The 18,369-nt window shown below is 46.8% G+C and overlaps 1 protein-coding gene across 2 annotated transcripts in view; it reads right to left on the bottom strand.

Moving 5' to 3' along the window:
- SCRN1 (secernin 1) overlaps nucleotides 1–18,369 on the bottom strand; it is a 62,549-nt gene that overhangs the window by 24,022 nt on the left and 20,158 nt on the right. The window contains exons 2-4 of one of the 2 annotated variants that reach the window (XM_085005657.1): nucleotides 17,374–17,450; nucleotides 11,513–11,672; nucleotides 1,341–1,522 (exon numbers count right to left, since the gene is read on the bottom strand). In XM_085005657.1, coding sequence (XP_084861783.1) covers nucleotides 1,341–1,522; nucleotides 11,513–11,671 — 341 coding nt within the window. In that variant the 5' untranslated portion in view covers nucleotide 11,672; nucleotides 17,374–17,450. The remainder of the gene's footprint in view (nucleotides 1–1,340; nucleotides 1,523–11,512; nucleotides 11,673–17,373; nucleotides 17,451–18,369) is intronic. The other variant, XM_003134812.5, reaches the window with a different exon arrangement.

Genomic DNA, 18,369 nt, shown 5'->3' with positions numbered 1-18,369 from the left:
GAACCTGCTTCTTCTTTTGTAAGAAGCGGGAAGAGTGAGGAAGGGTGAGGAAGGTAGAAAGGCAACGTGGCATCAAAGAGGCGTGCCAAGAGTCCTGCCCATCAGGTGGCAGAAGCCATGGACCCAATGTTCTTTCAACCACACCTTGATTGCATTTCACTCGTTAGGAAAAAAAGGAAGGCATTTCAGAGTGCTGTTTCATTCCCGCCCATCCTCCGCTTCTGTCCTGCCTTCCAAACTCAGTCATCGATCAGCCACTCCGTGCCAGGCACACAGCCCCGCACGCTTGCGACCAGGTGTAAAGAGGCACAGGCACGCTGGGATCCCCGTCCTGGGCAGCTTACACTCTGCTGCCCTGTTAGTTGCTGGCTGGAAGGGGAGGGAAAGGATGAAAAGACGACCAAGACATAGAGGGAAAGGAGGGAAGTGATTTCTGTTGTTGTTCCCTTTATAGTTCATGTATTTTTATAACTTTTTACTTTTATGTATTATTGGATCCACGTCAAAGACCATAAAATTCACCCATTTAAAAGTGGGGCTCAGCGGTCTTCGGCATATCCATAAAACTGTGCCACTATCACCACAATCCACATTTGGAACATTTCAACATCCCCAAAAGAAGCCCCATATCCATTACGAACCACTCCCCAGTCCCCGCTCCAACCCCCGTCAACCACTAATCTGCTTTCTGCTTCCACGAATTAGCCTGTTCTGGATAGTTTCCATCAATATGTGACCTTTTGTATCTGGCATCTTTCACTTAGCATAATGTTTTCAGGAATGCAACATGTTAGAGCAAGTATCAGTCCTTGATTTTTTTTTAAATCTGAGTAATAGTCCACTGTCGTCTATTTTTTTCCATCCCCTCCCACTTTATATCAAAAGGCACAAGTCAGGCATTCCCACTGAGGCTCAATGGTAACGAACCCGACTAGTATCCATGAGGACGTGGGTTCGATTACTGACTTCACTGACTCTCTCAGGAGTTAAGGATCCAGTGTTGCCATGAGCTTTGGTGTAGGTCACAGACGCGGCTCGGATCCTACCTTGATGTGGCGTAGGCTGTGGTGTAGGCTGGCAGCTGTAGCTCTGATTCAGCCCCTAGCCTGGGAACCTCCAAGGGTGCATAGGCTGGCAGCTGTAGCTCTGATTCAGCCTCTAGCCTGGGAACCTCCATATGCCAAGGGTGTGGCCCTAAAAAGCAAAAAGGTGGGGGGGGGGTGCCACAAGCCTTCTTCAGAAGGACTGCACTACCAAGTATGAGGTTTGGAAGGAGAGGAGTCCCATCCCCACCCCCGACCTGTTCTGGGCACTTGTTTTAACGAACCACCATGCAGTACCTGACCAGGTCCATCCCCAGCAAGGCTTCTGTCTCTGCGGCCGGTTCTCTGGCATTGATGGCTTCGTTGGCTATGCACACTCCATGCTCATTGGCTCCCATTTCTGCCCCCCACAGCCAGGCAGGTCTGCTGATCATGATGGCATGGGTCCTGGGGACTTGGTCAACTGAAATGTAAGTGCACTGCAAAATGAAGACAGGAAAGAAAGGGCTGTCGCCTGGCAGGTACCGCTGAGGTTTCACCTTGGTACTCACCCTGAACCACCACATCGATGACAAAGCCAAGAAATAAAAGGCCTTGGAACACGCAGACTTAAAAGATAGCACACGTCTCAAAGCAGCTCAAAGGTTTCCACGGTGAGTTTCAGTCCTGCCACGCACTCAGTTTTCAGCCTCTGGTTAGGCCAGTCTGTGCATAATGCTTCTGTCTATGGTAGTTCATCTTCTCGAATCGGGTATTCAGCCCTTCTCCGCCCTGAATGGTCTGTGTCTAGTCATTTCAGCAGGCACAGGTGGCCACCAGCATTTCACATAAGGGTAGTTATTAATTTGTAAACCTCCTTCTAGATCAGTGGTGTTCAAACTTTTAAAAAGGTATAGAGCCCTTAATATATGGCACAGATGAACCTACCTACCAAACAGAAACAGACTCATAGACATAGAGAACAGACTGGTGGTCACCAAGGGGGAGGGAGGAGGGAGTGGGATGGACGGGGAGTTTGGGGTTCGTAGATGCAAACTGTTACATTTAGAATGGATAAGCAATGAGGTCCTGCTGTACGGCACAGGGAACTATATCCAATCTCTTAGGATAGAACACGATAGAATATAATATAAAAATGTATATATGTGTGTGTGTATGAATGAGTCACTTTGCCATACAGCCGAAATTGGCACATTATAAATCAACAAGAGTTTAATTTTTAAAAAATCATGTAAAAAAGAAAGTTACAGAGCCCTATGTATAAAAAAAAAAACTTTACCTGGATGCTTAACAGAGGATGCAGAGGAAAGGAAAGATGCTTTGTCTGAAGAAGAGAGGTTCCCTAAGCTTCCTGCAATGACCTGAGGGCTCCCTGGCACCCAGTTTGACAACCTACATCATGCTCTAGGGGTAGGAAAGAGAAAAGACAGTAACACTCCACGTTTCAGTAACGCATTAAATGCGCGCTCTCTTACCCATCGTGCTTCCCAGTCTGTCCCATTTGATCCCCACACTGAGCCCGCGAGGCGGACACATAAGGACACAGCCCCAGAGAGGCCTATTTCTGAGCGCTGTCCCGTCAGCAGCACACACCTCTTAAAGAGTCGTGTCTTACCTTCTCCAGGCCGCTGTGTCTTTACCTGGAAAATGAATGAGCTCATCTAGATCAGACTAGTTCTTTCCAAGTATTTTTAGCCCCAGAACCCTTCTGCCTACACACTCTTACATAAAAGCATAAAGACAATGAAACTGGTCAGAGCGTATGGCAGCTGGAAGGCTAGGCCTGGGCCTGGGGTTGGGGACTCGGAGCCTTTCTCTCCCTGCACTGGGCTCCCCGGGAGGACTCCATTGCAGCAGCTGGAGCAGCTGGAAAAGCACTAAACTAGGTTGTCCGTAGGGGCCTCGCTGACATTCTAGCAATCTCTGGAACTCTCCTCGTGTAGTGGAGACGGCAGGAAACTCTGGGCTCTAAATTACACAGAGCTTTTGAGCTCTCAGGGGAGAATTTTAGCAGGCGCAGCAGCTATTTACATTTTAAAGCGGGCAGCTGAAAGCAATGGATCAACACAGCCTTAGATCGCTTTTCGGTTCAAGATCCAGGAACATGGATTGCAGGCAGCCCAGAAAGTTATTCTGCATTGATTTTCCATAATCTCTAAACCTCAGGTAAGAGCTGAAGGGTGGTCACTGGTCACGTGACATCCGCACCTTCCCAAGCCCTGTTAGGCCAGTATCACTCTGCCCTGGGATAACGTTATTTCCCTCGATAACTATTTGTGAACTGAAAGCTGATGAAATCCAGAGGTTGCCAAGAGACTGTTCGATTTTTCATGGCTAATTGGTAATAAAATATACCCTTGAAATGTCTTCCCCTCTTTGGTTCCCCAAAGTTACTTTAAAAAAATTATTCTTTGGGAGCAAAAAACTGGCCAAAGCAGTAAACAAACTGTGCTCTGTGCTCTTCTAAATGGAATTCAAATTTTTAGTTAGAATTGTACTATTTCACGTAAAAAGTAGTCCAGGCATGGTAAGGTCCAGTGACAAATTCTGTCTTGAAAAGAATGAGAAAATAGGGAAGGAATCTCAGATTCTAAAGCACAGATGTATTCTAAAAAAATGTTTAAGGAATGAAAAAAAGCAAAAATAAGACGTGAGTTTATTTATTTGTCCTCAAATTCACTGCTGCACATTCATTCCCATTTCACCCATTTCCTAACAGCACCAACCACACACAAGGCTTTTTGTGCTAAGCGCTGCTGGCAGAGAAATCAGTGAGGAGACCCAGTCACTGTCCCTTCCATTGGGAAAGAAGGAGAAGGCACACAGGTATGACCACTAGCTAACTTCAATAAGTGTCACTCGGGGAGTTCCCACATAGGGCACAGATGCAGCCTGGATCCTGAGTGGCTGTGGTTGTGGCTGTGGGCAGCAGCTGTAGCTCCAATTCGACCCCTAGCCTGGGAACTTCCATATGCTGCCCGTGTGGCCCTAAAAAGACCAAAAAAATAAATAGATAAAAGTAAGTGTCATTGAGGCCTGTCTTTTAATATGTGCTACATCTCGCCCCCTCCTGCTGCCTTGTACCTCTGAGCCACCCGCTGGTGCTCTTCCTTTTCCTGTTCCCTATTCCATTCCACTTAAACCCTTGCCAAACACTACGTGGACTGACTGATGTACTGCAGGTGCTGTTTACGTACGCCGCCTCCCCCAGCTAGAACACACACCACTATGAGACACACAGAAGAGGGGGAGGGAGAGATTATGTGGTTTAGCTCACCAATATAGCCCAAATCTGGTACATAGTAAGCATCAATAAACACTTTTTTTTTGAATGAATGCATGCATGACAAAGGTCAGAGGGAGTGTAATAGAGATTCAAAGGAAAGGAAACACATCCATGTGGCCAGAGGTTTTAGCAGGTGGGTGACATTTGAACGGATCTTGAAAAAATGGGCCAGACATCAAGGTCCTCCGGACAGAGGTCAGAGCCTGAGAACAGAATGGCGGGGATGTCAAAAGTGTGTTCCCGGTTCGGGGAGCCCCCCACCTGCACGCACCCCGTCTCCCTGCGTGCACCCCGCTCCCCACCGCCCGCCACTTAGGTAGGGGAGCTGAGATGGCGCTGAGTCACAGGGCTGCAAAAGCTCAGTAAGCGCTGACTGAGAAAGATGCTCCACAGTGAATCCGAAGGACCATATGGTCTCTGTGGGAGTTCAGCATATCCGCAGCCAACCTGACACTTTTCAGGCCAAACGCAGAACAATGAGGAAGGAAGGAGAGATCCCCAGTTAGCCAGACGGGCTACATCAGCCCCTCCTAAGCACGCGCTGAAAATCGATGCCCCGATCCCTTCAAGGCACGGTGCAGGGAACTGGGGTGTGTGGGGGGGTGCGCCCCAGCCTTCATGAGCCTGTAACACCTGCCCCTTGGGGCATCTTTGACGTGAACCAGAGAAGGCTGGGCCTAACAAGGGCCCCTCTGTGGTGGCATTTCACACACAGCCCCCTGGGTTTGAAATCTGACTAATCACACCCAGGTCTGGGAGGGAGGGGGGAGGACGGCTACACTTGTCTCGCAGAGATCGGTTATTTAAAAATCCCAGCTTGGGAGCAAATCTCACAAACGAGGAACATTTACACAAGATGTAATTAGCTAAACTTTGGAAAGTCAGCCATCTAGAACATGAATTCCACAGGCAGTCATTTTCTTCAGTAAAATTCACCTGCACTCACAACTGGCACATTATTAACGAGGCAGAGAAGAAGTGGGATTTGAGGAAGCAGAGAAGGTTTCTTTAGGGGGGAAAAAAATCCCCCAAAGTTGTTAAGGATCCAGCATTGCCATGAGCTGTGGTGTAGGTCACTGATGCGGCTCAGATCTGGGGTTGCTGTGGCTGTGCTGTAGGCCGGGAGCTACAGCTCTGAATGGACCCCTAGCCTGGGAACCTCGATATGCTTCTGATGAGGCCCTAAAAAGACCAAAAATTAAAAAATAAAAAAGCACCTAAAATCTTCTTTCAGTGCAGAAAAACACTTTAGTTCTAGAAATTCCTAGCCAAATTTCTACTAGGGAAAAAAAAAAATGAAAAAGAAAAAGAAGAAAGGTCCCTGCTCAAAAGATCGGTCTTTACACAGATGGCTAAGCTGCTTAAGGGGGCAGCAGAAAAAGAGGAGTTATTTGTCTATAGCTGCCCCATGGCCACACCCATCCAGCCTTCAGGAAAATCAGTCTTTTAGCCAGTGTGACTTTGGGTACCAAGGCCACACAACAACATAAGGATGCCCAGAGTGGGCAGCATGCTGAGGGCCACTTCCACGTGCCTAATTAGTATCTGCCTCATGCCCACTACGGAGGTTTTAAACCCGTACTGAGCTGGCCACTTGCTCTGAGGTGGCTCCTGGGGACACATCCTCGGGACAGGTTGGAGGACAGAAAGATAAACCTTGACAAGGTATCAGAGACAAAGACAAAAGAGAATTCTTCTGCAGAGCAAACCCTAGATTATTTTTGTGTGATTGTGTCAGAAATGAAAAGGCAACATCAGCTTCCCGCCATCGCCTACCCCCTGCACTTTCCTGCACACACTATTTCTGGATATTGCCCCGTGAAAGGGGAATAGAGACACTTGCACAATAGACGTTTCAATGAATGAAACGCAAGCATTGTGCCTTTCCTCCTGGACTCGGAGAATGAACACAACCCTGGCACCACCAGTGAAAACCACTGTGAAACGAGGTGATGAGTCAGCCAGACTTTGTAGAGTGGGAAACAAAGGTAGGGAAAGAGGGATGCTTTGGGGACATATTTTTAGTTTCAGAAAATTTGTCACTCTAGAGCAGCATTGCTAATTATCACTGAGTTGTTTGTTTTAATTTTTTCATTCCAGTGTCTTCCTGCTCCTTGACTGGGTTTTGAACATGTGCCCTTTAATGCTCACGTGAGTCTAAACAAAGACAAAAGAAGATGTCGACCAAATTTTAGAAGAGCGGCTTTTTATTTCCCTGAAGATCTTTGAGGATGGACAATGCCAAGGCCTGGGGTCAGAAAGAGGTTTGGGAAAGGGGACACGATGCAAGGAAGCCCCCTGCCCTGCCATTCTCCCATGGGGCAAGGGGAAGCTCTGCCGCCACGGAAGGCTGCGGATTCTGCTCCTGGAGCCGCAGAGAAAGAAATGGGAAAATAGACAGGAAGAAAGACACACAATGGACTTAGTGGCTGTGGAGCTCTGCTTAGGTTTCTTTGATTCCAGAATGACTATGCTCTCCTGCTGTAAGGGACAGTCTTTGGAATTAACATTCAGAACCCACCTCTGCCCCATCATGTACACAATACACCCTAAAAATCACAAACACCGCTGCCATCTTGTCATTACTAACAGTGCCAATAGCTGTCTCTTTCTCTCTCTCTTTTTTTTTTTTTTTTTTTGGTCTTTTTTGAGGGCTGCACCTGCAGCATATGGAGGCTCCCAGGCTAGGGATCAAATCAGAGCTGCAGCTGCCAGCCACAGCTACATGGGAACTGAGCTGCGTCTATGACTTATACCACAGCTCACAGCAATGCCGGATCCTTAACCCACTGAGCAAGGCCAGGGATCGAACCCACATCCTCATGGATACTAGTTGGGTCCATTAGCTGCTGAGCCACAATGGGAACTCCTGCCAACAGCTATCATTAATTGGTAATTTTCTATTCTTCTTGCAAATATGTTCATTGGGGAAGAATAGGAAATTATCTGCCAAAAACCCACCCCAAATTGAAAGTTGTGTAACCTCATGAGGATATTATCCCAGACAGAACTTCATGCAGTAGAAAATAAAAATCAATTAAAACTAACTTTCAAAAAGAGGAAACAATGAACTCTAAAGGAGGGGAAAAAATGGAGGAGAGATTTATTATATAATAAGAGAATCTTGCAGCAAACATTATATGTCAAGCCTGACTTGGAATTCTGTCTCCATAAATTATTGTATAATTATCCTCTTGGGCAGGAAGCCTAAGTAATGTAAACTTCAGATGAAATCCATTATTTTTCTAGGAAAATACTCTTTTTTTTTTTTTAACCACAGTGTGCATGCAGCAGCTTGATGTGGGATCTCAGCTCCCAGACCAGGGAACAAACCCGGGCCGCCAAAAGTCGAAAGTGCTAAATCCTAACCACTAGATCACGAGGGAACTCACGGGAAAATATTCTAATGTATCTAATATATCCTTTTTTTTCTTAAAGGTGTGAGATATATTAGATCTTAAGAACAGACCTACACCCATCCAGGAGCACACATCCACACCAACACACACACACACACACATGCACCCACGCACACACAGAACATCATAATCCGGGAACTCATTCATCTGCTTAACACCCCTGGCCATGGGGAGAGGCAGGGCCTGAGGTAAACTGACACCAGTCCTCCGGTGCACAGTGGTGCAGTGTCTTCTGCGAGGACAGAGGGACTTCCACAAATAGATTCGTATTTATCCATCCTACCTCGCAACCAAAAGGGGAGTTGTTTAGAAACCAGAATCCACAGAAGAAAGACTAAAGAATACAAAATAAAATGCTCCAATCTGCCAACTCTGCAACTGAACAAAAATGTGCAGGATAATTTTAGAAACTGAGAAACTCTTGGCTGGAGGACCCCATTTCTTTCTTTCTTTTTTTCTTTCTTTGACCACACCTGTGGCATGCAGAAGTTCCCGGGCCAGGGATCGAACCTGCACCATCACAGAGCCACAGCAGTGACAATGCTGGGTCTTAACTGACTGAGCCATCAGGGAACTCTGAGGACCCCATTTCTTATTCCTCCATCTCAACCAACATGAACTTGACACAGCGTAGATGACAGATGGATGGGCAGACTGATGGACAGACTGAGGGAAGGGTAAAGGGTAGGAGAGGGGATGAACTGGAAGGGAAGACCGCCTGGCAGGATGGACCAGCTGGACCGGTGGGTGGGTGAGCAGATGAGTAATAACCAGGGTGACTTTTTGCAAATGGTTATTTTCAGAAAAATGAATTCCAGGGACTGCAACACTCACACATGATATTTCTAGGGAGACTTCAGAATATGTATGTTTAAAATGTCATGAAATGGCTGAGGAAGAGATTGGTTTTATGAGACGTTCTCACTCTTCAAAGTTAAAATTTTTCTATATGCTAATGAGGACTATTGTGAAAGTTATTGTGGTTCATGGCCCAAATATAGAAAAGAACTCATCATTCTGTACTTGGGACAAGAATACGGGGTGGAGACAGGTGTAACTGTAAAGGAATTAAAGGGCCAGGACTAAGTTTGAGAAGCAGAGTTAGCATGTGCTAAAGACAGGAGAACTTGGGAACTGAGTCCTAGAGCTACAGAATCTCCCAACATTAGCCTATTTCTTAAAAATGACTGTAACTATGACAGTAATATATAGACTGATTTCACCAATCCCCCCAAAAGAAAACAATTTTTGTAAAAAGTGTTATGTCAGTCCTATTTATAAAAGGCTTTGTGCAATGGTGTAATTATTATGGCTACTAAAAAATGACCCCAGAGGTCTAGCAGTGCAGACCGATCGTTTATTATGGTCATGAATTCAATACGGCAGGAATGTGGACAGGGCACAGGAAGGATGGTGTGTCTCGGCTAGTTTGGGTTCCTCCCAGGATGGAGCCTGGGTTCTTAGGGCTGGAGCCCTAAAAGAGGGAGACGAGTAGACCCAGCCCTTAAGGCCACACGGCATGGCCTCCATCGTGCTTCCTCAGCCAAGGATGCCGTCCCAGCCCCCGCCAAGGCTCAGAGCGGGGGCATGGGGCCGGGGAGGCGGGGAGGGATAACCCCCCCCTCCACGGACGCAAGCCCATCACACTGTGCGCAGCACACGTCGAATGGGATGCAGCACGGCCTCCTTTGGGAAATGAAATCTGCCCACATGAAAATCAAAGTGTTGCATCTGCTTGCACGACTCTCCGGGGAAAAGACAGGAAGATGTAGGGAGACCGACAGGGCAGGTCAGCATCAACGCACACCAGGCCAAGGTCACACTGAGCCCTCGCGTCCAGGAACAGGGAAACATTCAGATCCAAACAACATGGACACTCAGACACCACCGAATATACTCATTTGAAACCGCGCATGACCGCCAGCACGCTTCTTTCTTTGCCCTGTGAAAGAAGAAGTCCCACCAAAGCGTAGGAGCTTGGACCAAGTTGGTTCTGGCAAAAGTCCTCCGGGAGACAGCCAGCCACTGCCCCGACCCCAGACTCATGTCCCATCACGCTCAACTCGGCCTGTTCATTCCAGAGCCTCTGCTCAATTCACCTGGCATAAGCAGCTTCCTGTAGAGTTCAGTGCTCTTCGGTACCATTTAATGCTTTTAAAGGGTTGAAACAGGAAGAGATTCAGATAAGAAAAGGAGATACCTGAATGCCTGTTTTAAGCCCAGTACAATCGCCAGAAAAATCCTTTATTGCATAAAAAACATCAGAGTAGGCGTTCCCGTCATGGTGTTAACGAATCCGACTAGGAACCATAAGATTGCGGGTTCGATCCCTGGCCTTGCGCAGTGGGTTCAGGATCTGGCGTTGCCGTGAGCTGTGGTGTGGGTCACAGATGCGGCTCGGATCCCGCGTTGCTGTGGCTCTGGCGTAGGCCGGTGGCTACAGCTCCGAATGGACCCCTAGCCTGGCAACCTCCATATGCCGCAGGAGTGGCTCAAGAAAAGGCAAAAAGACAAAAAAAAAAAAAAAAAAAAATTCAGAGTAGAGATTATGTCAGCAGCAAGAGCTTGTTAATTTACCAGCCTTCAATTTTTTTCTCCAAATTCTTCATCCTTTAACAAAAAATTACCATTTAAACACACCCAATTAAATATACCATAACAAAGAAGTTTATTCCATGAATGCAAAGATGGCTCAATTTATCATTAAATAGAAAAAGAAAAAACCTTCATAATCACTGGAAAAACCTTTTGTTTTTTTTTGCTTTTTAGAGCCGCTCCCACGGCATATGGAGGTTCCCAGGCTGGGGGTCAAATTGGAGCTGTAGCTGCTGGTCTACATCACAGCCACAGCAACACGGGATCGGAGCTACATCTGTGGCCTACACCACAGCTCACAGCAATGCTGGATCCTTAACCCACGGAGCGAGGCCAGGGATCGAACCTGCATCCTCATGGATGCCAGTCAGATTTGTTTCTGATGAGCCATGATGGGAATTCCTGTCTTAGCAATTTTTAAGCACTCCAAATAGAAGTGAATGGATAATTTTTCAACATGATAGAAATATATAAACCAAGACCAGATGCTGTGACAGATACCCAAGACTGTTATTCCCTTCAGCCCTAACTGTAAGAGCAAAAAAGTGGAAAACAACCCAAATGTCCAGCAATATGAGACCAATAAAGTATGATGACATCCATAAATGGAACACTACGCAGCTCTAAATGAGAAATGAAGACTCTCTTCAGAGACCAGATGGCGTGACCTGCAAGATACGGTTTTAGTTGAAAAAAGCAGCATGGGAAAAGTGCATAGAGTATACCAGCATTCATCTAAGAAAGGAGGACGTGACTGGGATAAACATACGTGTGTGTGTGTGTGTGTGTGTGTGTGTGTGGTTTGCTACATACATATGTAATTTTTTCAATGGAAGGATAAACCTCAAACTTCCAAAGCATGATTATCTACAGGAGAAAAGGGAAATGGAGCAAATGTTACGAGACAGAAGCTAGACTTCGATGGATATATCTTGTTTTGTAGCTTTGACTTTGGAACCATGTAACTATTTTACTTAATTATAAAAACGGGCCATAGCAATGAATGCAGAATTCTCCCCATGACCCTGTTTTTAAGGCTACAGACAAACCTGAATGGAAAGAAGAATCTACAGAACCCACATGATAGTTCTGACGAGTGAGCCGGCTTCCACGTTAGGGTGCTGGGCAAAACCAGAGAACTAACTAAGAGACAGTCATGCACGACTCACCTCAACCTTGCTCTCGGGTTCATGATCGGTGGCCGAGAAATATACAACCTCTTGCACTTCATCCCGGGGCCGAGCTGAATTTTTCCCAAATACCACCAGACCGTCCTTCGCACGTGGCGGGAAGGCCACGAAGCAGTAACTTGGAGGGGCTACAGCCATCCTGGAAAGAGAGAGAGACCAGAGAGAGAACGGAAGCGGGCTTCACGTGGAACAGTCCACCAGTGAGTTCTTCAAACATGTTTCATCAGCTAACAGAGTTTTAGTACTGAGCTGTGTGCAGCTAGCTCACGAAGAGATCCCAGCTGGCAAACAAAGGGGGGGGGGCACCTGGAGGAGAATCACAGAGCCCCCGGGACCAGCTATTGTTTAGTATTCCGTGGGATTAAACGAGCTCAGATTTGCAACAAACCGCAGTGACAGCCAAAAGTGCAATGACGTAGGAGAAAGGAAAGGTTATTGTTCCAGGCAGAAAACACACACATACTGCAATCTGTCACAGCCCTAAACAAATAAATACACATACCTTGTAACAGGGCACTACGACAGACGTGGCTCTGATCTAGAGATGCATGGCTACCACATGGTAGATGTGGGGGTGGTGATGGAGAAGTGGGTCTGGAAATAAACCGAAAGGTACACCCCTCCTTCGAACATATTTTTGCTCCACCTCGATGACATAACACTCAAGCATCTCCTGGCTTTCCTGCCCCCCACATTCCCCCACCCCTGCTCTCTAGCTGTTCTTAGGCTGACGAGGTCCCGTCTACCTGGCTGCTGAGCATCCTCCCGACTTGGTCCTTCTTCTTCATTTACTGTTCTTTTTCTCTCTGGGAAAACTCAGCGACGCCCTGAACTTCCTTTGTCATTTACATGTGAATGACCTACACCCGCAATCCCAGCTCAGTTCTCTCCTTGAGCTCCTGACTCATAGACCCAACCTACCAGACATCCTAAGCTGATTTCATCTTCTTCCCCAAGCTGCGTCCCTTTCTAAGGTTCCACATCTCAACAGCCCGCTCCATCATCCCTCACCCTGGAGCACTGGGAACTCGAAGGGTCCTTACCACCTGCTCCTCCACTCCCTAACATATCCCCAAGTCCTGTAAACTCGACCTCCTAAACCTCTATGGAAACCATCTACTTCTTGCCATCTGTACCACCACCACCCTGCACCGAGCCACCATCACCTCTAGCTGGATCACTGCAGCTGCTCCTCTATCAGCTGTAGCAGCTACTGTTCTCCAAAACATTCTTCATATTGCACCCAAAGTGATCTTCTTAAAAGGAAGACCTGATCACATCATCCCTGCTTAAAATCCTTTATATTATCCCCACAGCTCTCAGAATAAAGACCAAAAGCTGATCAAGCTCCTGCCCTCTCCCCAGCCTCATCTCCTACCACTCACCTCTCCAGTCTCTCAACTCCAGCACACAGGCCTTTGTCTGGTTCCTCTGATACCCCCAGGCCCTTTGCACAAGCTATGCCCTTTTCTGCACACTCCTTCCCCTGCTCCCGCCATCAAAACAGTTTGCCTAGTTAACTGCTGCTCCTTCACAGACTAGCTGGAATATCCCTCTAATCTATGCTGCTGTGCTACACAAATAATCACTGTCTGTAATAGCTGGGTAATTATTTTACTATCAACCATCAGTACTTAGTCTTTGCCTCCAAAATCTAAGCAACAGGAAGGCAGGGTCCGTGTCTCTTCTGCACACGTCTCTGTGCACCCAGCTCTGCACAGTTTCTTCCACGGGGTAGATGTTCAATAAATCACAAGCGAGTGCTGAGTCCTTCTTTCTTAATACTCCATCAAGCCTCGGCCGACTCTGCAACTCTTTCTTCCCACCACACCTCTGCACCTGGCTGGAGTGCCCTTCCCTTCATCTTCATGCATGGCCTCCAGGATCTGATTCAAAATCCCTTTCTTGGAGCTCCTGCTGTGGCCCAATAGGATCAGCAGTGTCTTGGGAGTGCTGGGACGCAGGTTTGATCCCCGGCCAGGCACCATCGGTTAAGGATCTGGCATTGCCGCAGCTGAAGTTTAGTTCCTGACTATGGCTCAGATCTGATCCCTGGCCCGGGAGCTCCATGTGCTGCAGAGCAGCCAAAAAAAGAAAAAAATCCCTTTCTTTCAGAAAGCCTCCTGTGAAGAACTGTTGTCATTTTCTCAGCATCCATAAGCACTTAAGCATCTAGTTTGTTCTAGGATAATGTGCCTGTGTTACTTGTAAATGTACTGCTCTAGCTGTTCCAAATGAGCTCCCTACAGGCAGACCCCATGCCACCTAATTATAGCAGCTCTTTCCCCAACTCCCTGCATTATAGATGCTCAACAAACATTATCCATTGAACCAACTATCATATTTGTGCCATCTATGACCCAACTTAAGTGTCTTTTATTTCATGAACCTAAAATAAGTGAGAAGTAAAGCAATAGTCTCCGAAAAGCACCTGGGATTCAAAACTCAGCTCTGCTACCTACTAGCTGTGTGATCTTGAGCAAATCACCTTATTTCTCTGAGCCCAACTGGAGCAGTTTCCAAGCTGCAGAGTCAGCAATGTTCTCTGTTTAGAGCCATCCTTGAGAGGGACCACACTGCTACATCTACAGCCTGGCTGCTTCAGGTCAGCCTGTGCACACAGACCCCGCCTGTCAGCGTTCTTCCTGGCAGTGTCTATGCAGGCCCCTCCCCGGGGCACAGACAAGTAGGGAGACCATAACTCTGAAAATAACTTCCTCCTCACTCAGGAAAACAGCCCTCAGCCCCTTCGTGAGAAAGAAAAGGTAAGAAGATAAAGAGACTCCAGCTCCTTCTCCCCTTTCCCATGTCACAAACCCACATTATCTTCAGACCTGAAGGAGAGAGAAAAACCAAGACGCTGTGTGTGGAAGGAAGACCTGTAATAATTACAAGATAAAACGCCTTTATAGAGGTTCCTAGAACTTGGAGGTGGGAGAAATTGCTGGCTGAGCCAAAAAAAAAAAGTGAAACAGACCCAGGAGCTGAGATACGACAGAGTTCCCATCGTGGCTCAGCAGTTGATGAGCCTGACGGGTGTCCATGAGGATGCAGGTTCAATTCCTGGCCTCTCTCAGTGGGTAAAGGATCCCGCATTGCTGTGGCTGTGGTGCAGACTGGCAGCTACAGCTCCAAATCGACCCCTGGCCTGGGAACTTCCATATGCTCCAGGTGCAGCCCTAAAAAGACAAAAAGAAAAAAAAAAAAAAAAAAAAAGGGAAAAGGACACATTTTCCTGCATTTGTGAGTCTCATGAGTGATATGATTTCTCTTCCTCCCCCATCGCTGGACCACGTCAGACGTGCTGGTGTCAGAGTCCCCTGGTGGCCTAGCAGTTAAGGATTTTTGTTGTCACTGCTGTGGCCCAGGCTTGATTCCACATGCTGTAGGTGTGGCCAAAAAAAAAAAATCTGGAGCTTGCGGGGAGCCGAGAAGATACAGGGACTCAAAAAAAAAGGACCTTGCCTGATGGCAAAAAAACCTGAAGGCAGGTTCCTAGCCAAGGAAGGGAGCTCACCTGAACGGTACAAGCCGAAGGGGGGCTCCTGGTCAGGATAAAAGCCTGCCCGCCTGTATGGTACAAGCCGAGGGCAGGCCTCAGGTTACACAGCTCTCATTTTGGTGTTGATGGGGAAGAATTGGGGCTTTCCTGGGAAAGCAATTTCCATGTTTGCGCCGGAGAACATGGATTGTTTCTCAGATAACCTAGTCTTTCCTGCTGTTTTGTTTGTTATTCAGTTTTCCTCAGTCTTTCCTGATTATTCACTTATTATTCTTATTTTCCATTCTTATTTTCCTGTGGTGATTTGTGATTTAACAAAATTATAACAATAATATAATAAGAATTTCATCCTAAAGGACTTTCCCCTATTTAAATCCAACTTTATTAATACATAGTGTTTATCTACTAATTAGTTATACGGTAAACTTTAGAGTTAGGATTTTAATGAGGTTCATAGAAGTTAGACATATATTATTCTTGACCAAAAGACACCTAGCTACGAGTTATAGAAGCTTTTAAGTGATAGCTAGTTAAGTTGGTTTATATTTTCTTACACTGTCTCCTTGCCATAACACTTTAAAGATAAGCACCAGTCTAAAAACAAGATTTGGGAATGCCCAATTCTTGTGTCCGTGACCTCTTCAACTTGTGGAGACTTGCGGGCCACGGGATGATTGGCACTGAGTCTCCTCCTTTCCGCATGATGTATTGTACCTAATTGCCCTTCAGTTGTACTCACTAAATTTAGTTAAGACAAAGATGTTAAAATGTGATGTATAGCTGCTGTACCATGCAAAAGTTAACCAAGGTACTTTTAACACTATGATGCAATCTGTAGTGAAAAACTGTCTATATAATCAACCATTTATGCCAATAAAATTTGAGCAGTCCAGCGCCCTGAAAGAAGGGACAAAGAGGCTGTCTCCGTTGCAAAAGCTGATGTCCGTCCCTCTCCTTTGGGAAAAAGTGTACACTCCCTGGCTGCCGGAGCTGTCTCTGGCCACAGGAGCTCCCTTGTGGTGCAGCAGGTTAAGGACCTGGTATGGTCACTGCCGCAGCTGAGGTTACTACCATGGCTCAGGTTCAATCCCTAGCCTGGTGACTTCCACATGCCATGGGAGCAGCAAAACAAAAAAAAAGTGCTGGTGTCTCATCTATGAGCAGAACTTTAACTGAGCCTTAAACATAGTAAAAATCCACTGATCTTGCATTTTTAAGACATCTCTGGAGAAAATAAACAACACCCGCAGGGTTTCTGACAAAGCACTGACTCTTCAGTCTGAACACCTGCTTGATCAGCAAGTCATGTGAGTCACTTGACCGTGACCAATACGGAGGCAGTAGATGCCCAGGGATATATGGGCTCGCAGAAGTTGGGTTTTCTGCTGAATTTTATGAGTGACTGGGGCGGCCAGCAGGGAGCAGAATTTTAATGCCTATTTTTTAAAACACTAAGTGAACCAACCATGTATAACAACGTGTAGCAAATTAGCCAAGGCCAACTGTCTTTATTTTTCTTGGATCACCATTTTACACACAGACTAGCCTCAGAAACGACTTAGATGGATCCTTTCCTACTCTCTAGAGCAGTGCTCCAAAAGAACTTTCTACAATGATAAAAATATTTTATTTCCGCTGTCTAATGTGGTCGCCATGAGCCTCAAGTGGCCATTGAAGTGTAGTTGGCGTAACTGGGGAATTCAAGTTTTAATTTTTTTGGCCTTGCCCACAGTATGCAGACATTCCCCAGCCAGAGATTGAATCCACACCACAGCAGTGACAATGCCAGGTCCTTAACCCACGAGGCCACCAGGGAACTCCCTCATTTTAAATTTTATTACAATCTTTAAATTTAAGTAGCCACACTTGGGTAGTAGAAATCCTAGTGGCCAGAGCAGCACTGCAACCTCTCAATAAACCCGGAAATGAAGATTTTCACATTGAGGTTTCCAATGACCCCAAAAGAACTTATTCGCAAAGGCCCCTGCTTAGTCTAATGACAAAATGAGCTATATAAACCGCGTTAGCCAAGAGGGGTAGGACACGTCCAGAACACTGAAGAAAATTATCAGTAGGACGCGGCCGCTAAACTCTCCAGGTGAAGTGAGTTTCAGCAAGCCCCTTTCTCCAGAAGCCAAAGGTGATGGCAGCCCTGGAGGACAATTCCGTTTCTCTTGATGTGACGCTCCCATTCCTCACCCTGAAGATGCCACGAGAGTGGCCCTCATCGCTACCTGAAGTCCCTGGTGTACTTGTTCAGTCAACTCCTCTCTTTACTCCTCTGTGACCTCTGATACCGCGCATCTCTTCAAACACCTCCTCTAGGCAGACATCTCACCTCCTAGTCCACGAGGGTCGGTGGCTGCGGGAGAGACTGTTCCAGAGGGCGGACAGGCAGGTTTGAAGGCCCTGTGGCTGGAGGTGGGGGGAGGAGCCATTACATCAAACAGCCAGTGTGGGAGTTCCCGTCGTGGCTCAGCGGTTAAGGAACCCAACTGGTATCCATGAGGTCTCGGGGTCGATCCCTGGTCTCGCTCCATGGGTTAAGGATCTGAGCTGTGGCATAGGTCGCAGACACGGCTCGGATTCCGCGTTGCTGTGGCTGTGGCCTAGGACAGCGGCTACAGCTCGGATTAGACTCAACCCAGCCTGGGAATCTCCACGTGTTGCAGGTGCAGCCCTGAAAAAGACCAAAAAAAAAAAAAAAAAAAAAAAAAAAAAAAAAAAAAGCCAATGTGGCCAAGCCAGAGAATGAGGAAAAGCTGGAGGGGCAGGTCAACAGGCTGGGCCACACTGGGTCTTGAAGCCCATGGCAGGGATTTTAGTGTCTATTCCATAAAAAACACTGAAGGCTTTTCAGCCAGGTTTTTGGTAGAAAACAGAGCCAGTGCATACAGACAGGTTTTCAAAGAAGCTGGCTCTGACAGGGAGGAGACAGCACAGGTAATTCCATTTCTACGTATCTATTCTAAGGAAATGAGCAGGAATATGGACAAGATTTATGCACAAAAGTGTGCATCATAGCGATATGTACACAGGTGAAAAACTGACTAAGGAGTTCCCACTGTGGCACAGTGTGTTAAGGATCTGACTGCAGCGGCTCAGGTCACTGTGGAAGTACGGGTGTGGTCCCCAGACTGGCGCAGTGGGTTAAAGGCTCTGATGTTGCCACAGGTGTGGCACTGGTTGCAGCCGCAGCTCAGATTCAATCCCTGGCCCAGGAACTTCCATATGCTGTGGGTATAGCCATAAAAAATAAAGAAAAAAAATTTTTAATGAAAAACTGACTGAAATTTAATTGGGCAGCATCAGAAAAATGGCTGAAAATTTATGC

This window comes from Sus scrofa, chromosome 18, assembly GCF_054392235.1.
Source record: "Sus scrofa isolate SSC_HxYL_T2T_F1_AM1 chromosome 18, Sscrofa_HxYL_maternal_Yorkshire_Landrace_v2.0, whole genome shotgun sequence".
Classification (NCBI taxonomy): domain Eukaryota; kingdom Metazoa; phylum Chordata; class Mammalia; order Artiodactyla; family Suidae; genus Sus; species Sus scrofa.
The sequence above is the reverse complement of the archived record's forward strand: the minus strand, read 5'-3'. Positions and strand labels throughout refer to the sequence as shown.